At 50.2% G+C, this 12,500-nt stretch overlaps 1 protein-coding gene across 4 annotated transcripts in view; it reads left to right on the top strand.

Annotated features, from left to right (window-relative positions):
• Nucleotides 1-12,500, top strand: part of LOC130537933 (stAR-related lipid transfer protein 13-like) — a 46,407-nt gene that overhangs the window by 20,579 nt on the left and 13,328 nt on the right. The window contains exons 1-2 of one of the 4 annotated variants that reach the window (XM_057055075.1): nucleotides 3,673-3,907; nucleotides 4,025-4,173. The exons of 1 other annotated variant lie outside the window; for it this stretch is intronic. In XM_057055075.1, coding sequence (XP_056911055.1) covers nucleotides 4,050-4,173 — 124 coding nt within the window. In that variant the 5' untranslated portion in view covers nucleotides 3,673-3,907; nucleotides 4,025-4,049. Of the gene's footprint in view, nucleotides 1-3,672; nucleotides 4,174-7,553; nucleotides 7,959-12,500 lie in introns of those variants that run through there. 2 more of the 4 variants (XM_057055074.1, XM_057055078.1) reach the window with 2 other exon arrangements.

The following is a 12,500-nucleotide window of genomic DNA, read 5'->3' as shown; positions in this document are numbered from 1 at the left end:
CTGCTGGTGGTGCTGCTGCTGGTGGTGCTGCTGGTGGTGTGCTGGTGCTGCTGGTGTGCTGCTGGTGGTGCTGGTGCTGGTGGTGCTGGTGGTGCTGCTGGTGCTGGTGCTGCTGGTGCTGGTGCTGCTGGTGGTGCTGCTTGCTGGTGGTGCTGCTGGTGGTGCTGGTGGTGCTGCTGTGCTGGTGGTGCTGGTGCTGCTGGTGCTGGTGGTGGTGCTGCTGGTGGTGCTGCTTGTGGTGCTGCTGGTGTGCTGCTGGTGGTGCTGGTGTGGTGCTGCTGGTGCTGGTGGTGCTGCTGGTGCTGGTGGTGCTGCTGCTGGTGGTGCTGGTGCTGCTGCTGGTGGTGCTGCTGCTGGTGCTGCTGGTGGTGCTGCTGCTGGTGGTGCTGCTGCTGGTGGTGCTGGTGGTGCTGCTTGTGGTGCTGGTGGTGCTGCTGCTGGTGGTGCTGCTGGTGGTGCTGTGGTGGTGATGGTGATGGTGATGAGGGGGTGACGTACAGGCAGTGTGGGCATGTTAGTGATGAGGGAGTCAGTGTTGAGCAGGTGACCTGAATAACAGAGCATCACCCAAAATAGAAGGCAGAGAGGAAGGAGGAGGAAACTGTTGCTGAGCAAATTTAAGGGGGCTGGGAGGAGGAGCAGGAGGAGGAGCAGGAGGAGGAGCAGGAGGAGGAGCAGGAGGAGCAGGAGGAGGAGGATGCTTTGATCATGTGATGCTTTAAATTATTGATCCGGCTGAACTTACTCGCCCTGAATCTCTTCGTACATGTGGAGTTTTTGAACTGTAGACCAGGACTTTTCTTCAGCTCAGCAGTTTTGTAATTTTGGCTCAAATGTACCTGGAGGGTTGCCGGTTCAAATTGTAGGACAGATCCTGGGCTGGGGGCCCCTGGGCAAGGCAGTTTCCAACCTCTGGCTGGTAAAGGATGGGTTAAACTCAAAGGTCAAATTCTTGATCACTAATTGGAGTTTGTGCATATTTATTTCTAATATTTTGAATTTGAACTCTAAATGAATTTGAATTTGAACTCATTTGGAAAAAAGCGAGGAGTAATTGTTTGAGGAGTCACAAGTGCCAAAAATGAGAAAAATAGAAGTTCCACTTCTGGCTCTGTGGGACAGCCGATGGACACCACATCCAGGTTGTGCTGGGTCGACCTCAGAGGCCCTGAATGAGAATCCTCCTGCCTTCTGTGCCACTGTAAGATCGGATTCCCTCCCTGCTTCTGCTCTGTGTTTATTCTAAAAAGCCAGAAAAATCCATCAGAACCTGAGGTCTTCTCCCCATTGTGCTGCTTGATTGGCTGTGGGAGCCCAGGAATGTGTTAAATTGGCGTTACGAGTGGCCGCTGCTGTGAGAACGTCTTCCTGTGTTCTGCTGCAGAGGCCACCTCACATATCAAATCAAATCAAATCAAATCAAATCAAATCAAATCAATCTTTATTTATACAGCGTCTTATACAATCAAAATCGTTTCAAGGCACTTTCCAGAATCCCAGGGCCTGACCCCAGACAAGCAACAGTGGCAGGAAAAACTCCCCTTTAACAGGAAGAAACCTGGAGCAGGACCAGGCTCATGTAGGGAGGGGGGACCCTTCTGCTGATGGGAGGGGGGGTAGGGGAGAGGGGGGTCGAGGAGAGGAGAGGGGGGTAGAGGGAGAGGAGAGGAGAGGAGGAGAGGAGAGGAGAGGATGAGGAGAGGAGAGGAGAGGAGAGGGAGGAGAGGAGAGGAGAGGAGAGGGAGAGGGGAAGAGGGAGGGCGGAGAGGAGAGGAGAGGGGGAGGGGAGAAAGAGAGGAGAGGAGAGGAGAGGGGGAGGAGAGGGGGGGAGAGGAGGAGGAGGGCGAGAGGAGAGGAGAGGAGAGGAGGGGAGGGGAGGGGAGAGGAGAGGAGGGGAGGAGAGGAGGGGAGGCGGGGAGGGGAGGGGAGGGGGAGAGGAGGAGAGGGAGGGAGGGGGAGAGAGAGAGGAGAGCAGAGAGAGAGGAGAGGAGGAGAGGAGAGGAGGACGAGGGGAGGAGAGGAGAGGAGAGGAGAGGAGAGGAGAGGAGAGGAGAGGAAGAGGAGGGGAGGGGAGGGGAGGGGAGAGGAGAGGAGAGGAGAGGAGAGCAGAGAGAGAGGAGGGGAGGGGAGGGGAGGGGAGGGGAGAGGAGAGGAGGGGAGGGAGAGGAGAGGAGGAGAGGAGAGGAGAGGAGAGGAGAGGAGAGGAGAGGAGAGGAAACCATGACCCAGTGGGGTGACAGAGGCCTGTCAGGTGATCATGTTTCCGGACCCTGGAAACAGCCTTCCATGTGACAGAGGAGGAACACAGAACCCACCCTGGATGGGTTAGGGTCAGGGTTACTGGAGGTTTCATAGTTTGATTTCTGACCTGTGGCCACAGCCTTGACCCACAATGCACTCTGTTTTGCTCACAACAGTACCTTCACTAATCTGAATGAAATGTGTTGAAAATCTGTCTGTATAATCTGATTCTGCTACTCTGATAAATAAATGGGACCATATTTGTCAGTCATAAGTGCAGAAATGGATTTAAGAGAATGTCGGTGGTGCTTAATCTGCTGGTTCCGGTGGCAGAGCGTTCGGATTATAAGACAGTTGCGCCTGTTGGCCGCTGCGATAATGTGCTAAAATCCCTTAATCTGGCAGCCCACGGGCATTTGAGGGAACCAAGGGTCAGGAGGTAACCATCCAGAGCTGGGTTGGGCTGTATTTACACGTATATTCTGGTCCCGTCTGTTTATGCGACCCCGTCCCCCATGTCTCTGAGCGGGGAGGCCTGTCGTCACACCCTCACTCTCTTTGGTTCTGTTGGGGTTGGGTTGCACTCTTTGCTCAGTTACAGGGCTTGAGAGACGCCGGTCAGGAAAGGCAGCAGCGTCAGAGCTTCCAGTTCTTTCTTTCATAACTGTCTAATAAAGCTAAAGCTCGAGTGTGAAGCTGTGATGGGGGACTCACATCAAACCACAAAAGAAATGATCCCAAGATACATCCTGGAGGCGCCCCACGGCCATGGTAAAAGGGGAAGCGGCTGAATAATGGCCAAAGTAAAATCATTGTAAATGTATAACTTTTATAAACATTTGAATCTAAAAAAAGAAAGGTTTGGCTAGCACCTTAATATTTTTCCATGCCTGGTTCCATTTATTTACACTATGAAGTGAATATGAGCATCATGTGCATGATGATTGATTGATGTGTTTAGCAGCTCCACAGAGAATTTTTGTGAGCAATAAATTGCTTATTTATGTCCGTTAAACTTCTAAGTGTTATTCGGTGTCCAGAGGTCAGAGGTCAGGATGGAATTCCCAAACCTCTCAACCAGGGGTTCATGTGGATGACAGGAGAGTCGAAGCAGATGAGCATTTTAATTCATCATTTTAATTTGGAAGGACAACTTTGAATATTAAACTAATATCACCACAAAGACAAGTTCCACCTGAAGTCATTCCCTGCTGTGTGGAGCTGCAGAAGCTCAGTGACGGCGGCAGAACTCCAGATTATCCTCGGAGTCCAGTCATTGGCTGCGTTATTAGCCTGTATCATGGGGACTGAAAGAGATCCTTGTTTGGGTGAGTGGGTGGGTTTGCGTCGGAAGCACATGCAGATTTGATGTGTGTTTAGGGTGAGGGGGTGTGGAGAGAGAGGGTGGGGGGGGGGGGGGGGGGGGGGGGGGGTCTTACGATCGCAGAGTGTTGCTACATCTGGCTCTCCGTGTCAGAGGCACGGGCATGCACATGTGGGAGCTGGGACACGGGGGTATGAATGCGGGCCGTTTGAAATCTGTCCTGGATCCAGGTCTTGGGAACGGGAGCTCGTCCGCCTCCGGTGGTGCAGGAAAGTGACGCAGCGCCGGAGCGATCGCTCGCACCGACCGACTATTGCGGCAGCGGGAGCAGCAGCTGTGGAGGTGTGTGTGGTGTGTGTGTGTGTGTGTCGGGGGGCAGAGGGGGGTGTCACACTGGCCTGTTCACCGGTGGAATAACGGGACCCAGGAATAACGGGTATCGCCGGTTTCTGCGCTCAGGGATTATGAGCCCGGCGGAGCCGCAATGACCAGCCCGCGAAGGTCCGCCAAGCTGCAGCTGCGACGGTCCATCAGCGAGCAGCTGCGGGACTCCACGTCCAAGGCTTGGGATCTTCTGTGGAGGAATGTCCGGGAGAGACGGCTGGCAGGTGAGGGAGCCAAACTATTTCAATGAGCGAGACGAGGTTTAGTCTCATCAGAAATGTCTCTGTTGGTCGATGATGAATCCCTCGAAATGAAATAGCATTTGTTTCTGACCCAGATAATAAAGCTTGTCGCGCTAAACTCTATACTGCACATTAACGTTCAGTCACTTTGTAGGCTAAAGTTGGTCATATTTGCAGCATATCTGTCGTGTTATGACCGTATGGCGACGCGCAGCGCGCACCCGGGCGATATTTTGGGAAGGTCATTGTCAAATATAGTGCTCAAAACAGCGCAGGCATGTACTGCGGACAGGACTCCGGGGGGGTCAGATGCCAGGCACTCAGCATCTGTTCCTCTCTGCGGGACAATCTGCGATCAATCCTACTTTTGTTTCGATTCAGACACTCTGGATGGACTCGGACATTCTGCGTGCGCGTCAGTGCGCCATGGGTCAGCCAGTTTGTTCTGTTAGCCTGGATGCGCAGAGGTGGAACCGACTGTTGTGCGTCAGTAGGGGAGGAGAGGAAAGAGAGCTGCACACTCGCTTCCATCATGTGTGACTCCCGCAGCCATGAGACTGAGTAGATGTTGGTGGTAGCTGTGCTTTCATCAATAAAAGAGGTGCAATGGAGCATCCCAGTCATCCCCTTTCCCACCCAATGTCTTCATCCTGTCTCACCAAAACCTGCCATCCCCTCCTCCAACACTTCAGCATCAGCCCCCTGCTGAAGCCATCAGCTTCACATCTGTATGGATTAGATTTTAGGGAAGCCTCTCAAATGTGGACATCTGGTCCCTTAAAGCTGGATCCTGACCAACAAGGTTCACATTTCTGATGGCTCAGTGAAAAACAAAAGAGCAGCAGATTCGTTTGCACAATTCTGTTGCTCGCAGGCCCAGAATCACAGTCAGGGAACATTGCTCCGGTCCATGTGTGTGTGTGTGTGTGTGTGTGTGTGTGAAAGCTGAAAGTACACAATAGCACCTGGATTTAGCAGTAATCCCGCAGGTTTTTTGGGGTTAGTCGTGGGGGTTGGAGCTCCCTTTCCTGGTTGGATTTGTGGCTTCCAGTTGGTTGTTATGAATGTGTGTGTTAGGGAGAGTTGGAGGTGTTCAGAGGCTGGGAGCTGAGAACAGGTAGATCATCATCGTTTAATGACACTTTGCAACACTTTTCTGTCTCCAGGTCTTCATGTCTGGGGTAACTGAGGCATATCCAGGTCTACAGGTTAAAGATTAAAGGTTAAAGATTAAATGATATCTTTCTTTCTGTTTGATGTTCCGTAACTGATTCCGGGATTTGGATCATGACAGAGACAGGATCAGGACCCATCTCCGCAATTCCTCTGTTGCCACATAGGTTTAGCTGTTTTTTACTCTTGTCTTTTAATTCCTATCCCGTCTTGGCTGGCTGTAACTGAGACGGAGCGAAGGATATCAGGTTACTGGCTCCTCGCTACAACGCCACCATGTGCCAATCCATTCGCACGGATCGCAATGCTGCATCCGTGAATTATCAGCCTTTACTATAGAAATTCCAGCAACCAACACTAGAGAAGGGTTGAAACCTATTAAGCTCCTTTTAATTTCAGCTCGTCAGTTCTCTCTCACAACCTTTTTCCGCCCAGTAATGCTCCTCTGTTGGGAGATCAGGTGCCGGCTGCTGGCCTGAAATTGACCCCGTTATGACCTACTTTTCACGTGAGCTCCTCAAAATGTACCCCCCTGCCTGCTGCTCCACTAAAATGATTTAAACTGACCCCCGTTACCCCCACCCCTGGCAAATGACTTTCTGACAAAGTAGGTCAAAGCATGAACTTTCCTCCTCTTTGGGGCATTCCATACATTTATCCACCGACTCGGTTACGCGTCTCAGACGTCAGCATTTCTCACACAGACAACATGGATGTGTGTGTGTGTGCGTGCGTGTGTGTGTGTGTGTGCTGGCTCAGTCTTCAGTGGCATGCATCATTTAATCCTCCCTTATCCACTGCCCAACTCAATTAGGAGGAGTATTTCAAAAATATGTGGTACTTTATGGTCACTTATGACAATTCACATATTTGACATTTGCTCAGTTAAGGAGTCAGTTTTTTTTTCAAACAAAAGTTTTTTCTCAAAATGGAGGATGTCACATGTCAGTTCTTTGGGTTAGCAGTGGTTCTACCAAGGTGGCTCAACATCGGACGACTGTTTCATGCCTCAGAGTTATCGATGTTTTGCTATTTCTTCCAAATGATCATCTCATATTACTCGCGATGGTTTAATTGTGTGTGTGGGAGGTGGGGGGAATAAAACACAACTCGCTGTACCAGTCAGTGGGTTTTATTTTTGACTTCTTTATAAGAAGAAATATTGATGTAGTCCTAACCAAAAGGTAAAGAAATGCTAACCTACCACCCTCCAAAGCATCTCGAGCTATTTTCTGATGATCCATATTTTTGTTAAAGTAAAGAAACTGTGAACTCGGTGCGGTCTGACTCCACATTAGCAACAATGGCTTTTCTCCTCCACACATTCCTCGGCACAGACTCACACACCCACATTGTCGCTATTGTTCTGGACTGTCCCACTTTACTTTGACCATTTACTGGGGTTGTGATTTTATTTTTACAAAATGTCATTGTATCCCACGTTGCAGATTTTTCCTTTCATTCTCACACAAACGTCACCCGAAGCATGCGCCGAGCTGTCTGTTTTGGCAGCAAGCTGAGCTCTCCTGCCATTGGGTGCTTGTCATGTGACCAAAAGACAGCCCTTGTGGCAAAAAGATTCGAGTCCTCTTTCCATCCTGGCTGAGGCGTCCGCCTGCTAATGTGGGAGGAGAAGAAGGTAGAGTCAGGTTGTGTGATGAAGATGGGATGTGTTTGTTTGACTATGCGGCGCGGAGGGGAGGAGGCAGGCGGGTGGGGAGCTCATTCAGCTTCCAGTGAGGACTTGTTAGGGACAGGAATGCAGAAGGAGTGCTGGCAGTCATCAGAACAAGAGCAAGAAGACTTGTGGTTGATTTAGACTGTGCTATGGAGGCGATGGACAGCAGTATGGCGGTTAATGAGGGCTCTGACCGAGGGGCTAAAGAGGCTGCGGATAACTGTCATGGACGCGTGGACAGTGACAGCAGAGTCAGCTTAAGCTGTACACACTCCGCAGAGGTAGCAGTCCCTGACGAGTGCGTGCACGACAGGACGCACGCCTCAGGGGACGCTGGCAGAGCCAGTCCTGAGGACAGAGCCAGTCCTGAGGACAGAGCCAGTCCTGAGGACAGAGCCAGTCCTGAGGACAGCGCCAGTCCTGAGGACAGAGCAGTCCTGAGGACAGAGCAGTCCTGAGGACAGAGCCAGTCCTGAGGACAGCGCCAGTCCTGAGGACAGAGCCAGTCCTGAGGACAGCGCCAGTCCTGAGGACAGAGCCAGTCCTGAGGACAGAGCCAGTCCTGAGGACAGAGCCAGTCCTGAGGACAGCGCCAGTCCTGAGGACAGAGCCAGTCCTGAGGACAGAGCCAGTCCTGAGGACAGAGCCAGTCCTGAGGACAGAGCCAGTCCTGAGGACAGCGCTGCGTTGGCAGGTAGCTGCACCGGACCTGATGTCATCAAAGATGCCAGGGTCGAGGGTCATGACAGCGAGAGTGACGACAGTGGCAGCAGCCAGACCTCCTCCCTGGAGGCCTGCATGACACCTTCTGGGCAGGATTACTACCTGCGACGAGGCGGCACCCCTCGTCGGCGCTCTGCCCTGCACCTCTCCCGCATCATCGCGCGCCAGCAGCTCCTCCACAGACTGTCACGAGGTAGAGACAGAGCTTTCTGTGAGATCTTTGTTCATTTTTTTAATTTTAGGATTGCTGCTGTTACATAAAACCCTGCCTAGGCCAAGACATTTTAAGGGATTCCTATATGTTAAAAACCCTCATCTAGCTTCTGCTTCCTGCTTCCTAAAAACACTGAATCATCTTACTGATTGCACGTCTTGCTGATTGGAAGTCATCCTGTTGTTCTGGTTCAAATCAACGGCTTCTCCTCTGAAGATGTCGTTAATATTACCCACAGAAGTCCTAATAAACCCTGAAGTAATGCATTGTTCATGTTTTTGTCTATGTCCTCCCTTCCCAAATCTTCTGTTTAGTATTCCATTGTTCCTTCCTCAGCTTCCTGTCACATGACTGCTGTTTCCCAGGGAGTAAACACAACATAACACTTGTTTGAAAGAAGAGGGTTTGGGCTGGTCACGTCAACGTTTGTGATGCGCTGAGGTCAGAGGAGAAGATCAGTTTAGACTTAAAAACTCTGTGTTTAAACTTTCCATGTGTGTTTGATCAGATTTGACAGTCAGGACAGGAAGCATGACAGGTCTTCTCATCATTTACTTCCTCTCTTTTAAACCAAAAGCAACACCGGGAAAGTGATTTAAAACCTGATTGATGACAAATGAATATAAAGGAGCAAGTTTGGGCCTGTGCTGGTGGGTGTAGACGACTGAACTTTCACTCCTCGTTTCCTGCCATGACACACACATTTCTGCTTAGCTACAGTCAAGCTGTCTGACTTCCTTACACACACTTCCTCTCAAGAAGCTTGGCAGACATATTAGTCATTAGTCTCATTTAGTCTGATTATTACTGTGCAGAGGATCGACTGGACCATCACAAAACCTTAAGATCTGATGAAGATCAATGAATGTGAACTACTGGATTCTTAAGTGAAAAACTGGCTGATACCATAAATATCCTAAAGTCCAAGCTCTTTTTATCATGTGCCTTCATGACTGTGTAGTTCATATAGGCTCATCACCCACAGAAGGTCCACAAGAGGCCGGAACCATGTGGTTTGGGAGGCAGTAGTGCCTGGGCTCCCCACAACCCTAACCCTCGGACCAAAACCCTGACTTCAGGGATATGTCACCTTGCCAGGGGCAACAGGCTTGTGGGGAGGCTGAGAGGTACCGGCTAGAGATAGTCGAGCCTCCAGACCCAGCATGGATTCTGGAACCCAGCTCCTTGAGACTGGTTGGCCATTCCAGTACTCTGGAGTTTCCCAGGGGGAATAGCAGCGTGCTGGTGTGGGCTTACTTATAGCTTTCCAGCTGAGCCGCCATGAGTTGGTTGCTTTCCTACGCATTTGGGTCAGGGTTACTTCTCTCACTCTTGTCTGTGTCTATGGGCTGGACAATGGTACCGAGTTCCTGGCTTTCTTGAAATCCCTGGAACAGCATAACGCCCGCTAACACAAACTGAATATTATATATTCTGATATGTATATTGTATTCACCCTCTGTACTATGTACAGGTGTACAGGGGCCGAGTATCCATTGACCTGGATCATTGTAAATATACATCCTCTTTGTATACTCCAAATTCTATTCTATTCTGTTTTATCTTATTTTTCTCTGCGTGCTCTTGCTGTTGTTGCACTGTAAATTTCCCCGTGTGGGACAATAAAGGACCTGAATCTGAATCAATAGTGATCCGATGGAGGACTGGGGGACTTCAATGCTCACATGGGCAACAACAGCAACACCTGGAGTGGCGTGATTGGGGGAAATGGCCTCCCTGGTGTGACTGGTGTTCTGTGATTGCACTGTGCTATTAATCACAGCTTCTCCGTAACAAGCACCTTGTTCCAACATCAGGGCGTCCATTAGTGCAGGTGCCACCAGGACACCCTGGCTGGAGGTTGATGATCAACTTTGTTATCATTTCAGCTGATCTCTGGCCATTATTCCTCCCCAGTGGTGGCACCAACCAGGGAGACCCCAAGGTATTGTGGGGGTCTGTTGGGAAAATCTGGCTGAGGTGCAGATGGGGCGCTCAAATGGGGACATTGTTGAACGGTGGAAGGAATAATTGGAGGAGCTGCTTTAGGCCAGTGACACAACTTCCATTGAGGAAGCAGAGGTTGGGGACTCTGAGGAGGCATCAGGGGTGGATGAGACTAACCCCGAGTACCTCAAGTGTCTGGATGTTGTGGGGCTGTCTTGGTTGTTACACCTCTTCTGCAACCCAATGGTGGTCAGGGGCAGTTCCTTAGGGTGTCAAACCAGGTGGTGGTGGAGGAACCTCTGTTATAAAGGGGGACCAGAAAGTGTGTTTCAAATACAGAGGGCTCACACTTCTCACCCTCCCCAGGAAGGTCTACACCAGGGTAGTGGACAGAAGAATTTGGCCGATGGTTGAACCCCAGATGGAACAATGTAGTTTTTATTCTATTTGCGGAACACTGGACCAGCTCTATAACCTCCACATGGTGCTTAAGGGTTCATGGGAGGTTTCCCAACCAGTCCACATGTGTTTTTTGCTCTTGAGAAGGCAATCCACCGTGTCCCTCATGGTACCCTGTGGGCGGTGCTCCATGAGTGTAGGGTCTGTGGCTCTCTGACCCGACAGGTCTGCACGTTGTTACCAGTTCTGTTCACAATTTTTATGGGCAGAGTTTCTATGCGTAGCCAGAGGCCAGAGAGAGTCCTTTATTGGATGTTGTGTTGGCTTCATCAAGTCAGGACCTTCAGCGTGTGCTGGGGCAGTTTGCAGCTGAGTGTGAAGCAGTTGGGATGAGAATCAGCACCTCCACATCCAAAGCCATGGTTCTCTAGCAGAAAAGGTTGGCTTGCCCTCAGCTTTGTTGGAGAGTTCCTGCCTCAAGCAGACCGTTCACAAGTGAGGGAAAGATGGAGCGTGAGATTGAGAGGCAGATTGGTGCAGGCTCTGAGTGAGCAGCTCGGTCACTCGGGAGCTCAAAGTAGAGCCACTGAGGAATCAGCTGAGGTGTCCGGATGTCCCCTGGACGCCTCCCTCGGGAGATGTTCCAAGCATGTCCCACCAGGAGGAGGTCCTGAGGAAGAGCCAGGACATGCTGAAGAGACTGTGTCTCTGGGCTAGCCTGGGAGTACCTCAGAATCCTCTCTGCTTAGACTGCTGCCTCCGCCACCCGGCTCCGGATAAGATGGGTGAAGATGAGACGAGACAATCACTCAGGTTTGTGAGGACCCAGACTGTAACTGAAAACTCAGTTTCAACCTGATGCAGCTCTGCTTGGATTGTTAAGTTTTTGTGTTCCACCTGTTCCAACAGCAAAACTCCTCACAGCATGCTGTCCACACCTCTAGGTTTGACTCCAAACATGCCTTCTCAGAGTTTATAGCTGTTCCACATAAAGGATCAGCATTGTGCATGCATGGAATGCAGGTTACCCTTTTTTAATCTATGTCATTTCCACTTTTCTCTCGGCAGCAGGTTGCGATGGGCATGTCTAACAGTTAGATCGGTATAAGACTTTAATGGTCCTTTTTAAAATCCAGATTTTGTTCATATTGCCCCAAGCTGCCTCAGATTATTATTCAATGATTAAGAGACATTTAACATGTGTATTGTGGATGAATAAAAAGGCTGAAAGGGTCACTTAAAGGACTAAAACTGTTTCTGGGTGGTGTTTTAACAAGCGTCCCCACCTTTAAAAGGAATAAACTGAATCCTTTCTTTGAGTTACGTCCCTTTATCGCGCTCTGCTGGAGCCACCGTGCTACAGCAGCCAAATATACACCATCACCTTCCAATTTCAGGCCTTTTCTTAAAGAAACGCGCAGGTGGTGTCGAATCTCTGCAGCTCTCTTTTAACTGATGCACAGGAGGTGGTTCCTGAAGCTTCATGGTCCAGAGCTGCAGGGTTAGGGCTTGTGTGTGACTGCAGATTAATCATATGGGATGGGACACATCTCCTCCCTCGCTTCCTCTCTTTCTCCGACTCCTCCTCTGCCTTCTTTTTCTCTTAGTGTTTTAGCATGTGTGAGAATTTGGCTGCGTTCCAGGCATCCTGTGTGTGTGTGTGTGTGTGTGAGGGTGTGTGTGTGTAATTTTGTAAAGAATTGCTGTTAACTCATAGTTTCACACCCTTTGTCATGTCTTTGTGGGTTCCCTATGCTGTGTGTTAATTTAAACTAAAACAACAAACACACTCTGCACTTGGAAAAGTTGGAATAGGGTTACTCCGTCAGTCTTTTCTCTAATCTCACTGGTATTCCGGAGTCCCACTGGTGTGCTCATTCCAGGAACTTCCTGTTGCTGTTCTTAGCTCACATGCCACTTTGGACGCCTGGGAAATTCTAAGCAGGAAATGATGTCATGCTCAGCACTTGAGGGTCCTTCAGGCAGACATACGCTGCAGAACGGCTGTCAGAAAGTCAAGGTTGCTGGAGATGAAAGGAAGGAAATGAAAGGTAGATGAAAGGAAGGCAATCAAAGAAAGCTGTCAGGGGCCTCTGCTCCGTCCATTATGTAACATAGCTGCTGTTCTTGTTCTGCAGGGAATCACCTCACAGTCCTTTTGTCCCACACATGGAC

This window comes from Takifugu flavidus, chromosome 14 (assembly GCF_003711565.1).
Source record: "Takifugu flavidus isolate HTHZ2018 chromosome 14, ASM371156v2, whole genome shotgun sequence".
NCBI lineage: Eukaryota > Metazoa > Chordata > Actinopteri > Tetraodontiformes > Tetraodontidae > Takifugu > Takifugu flavidus.
This window is presented reverse-complemented; position numbering and strand designations above follow the sequence as displayed.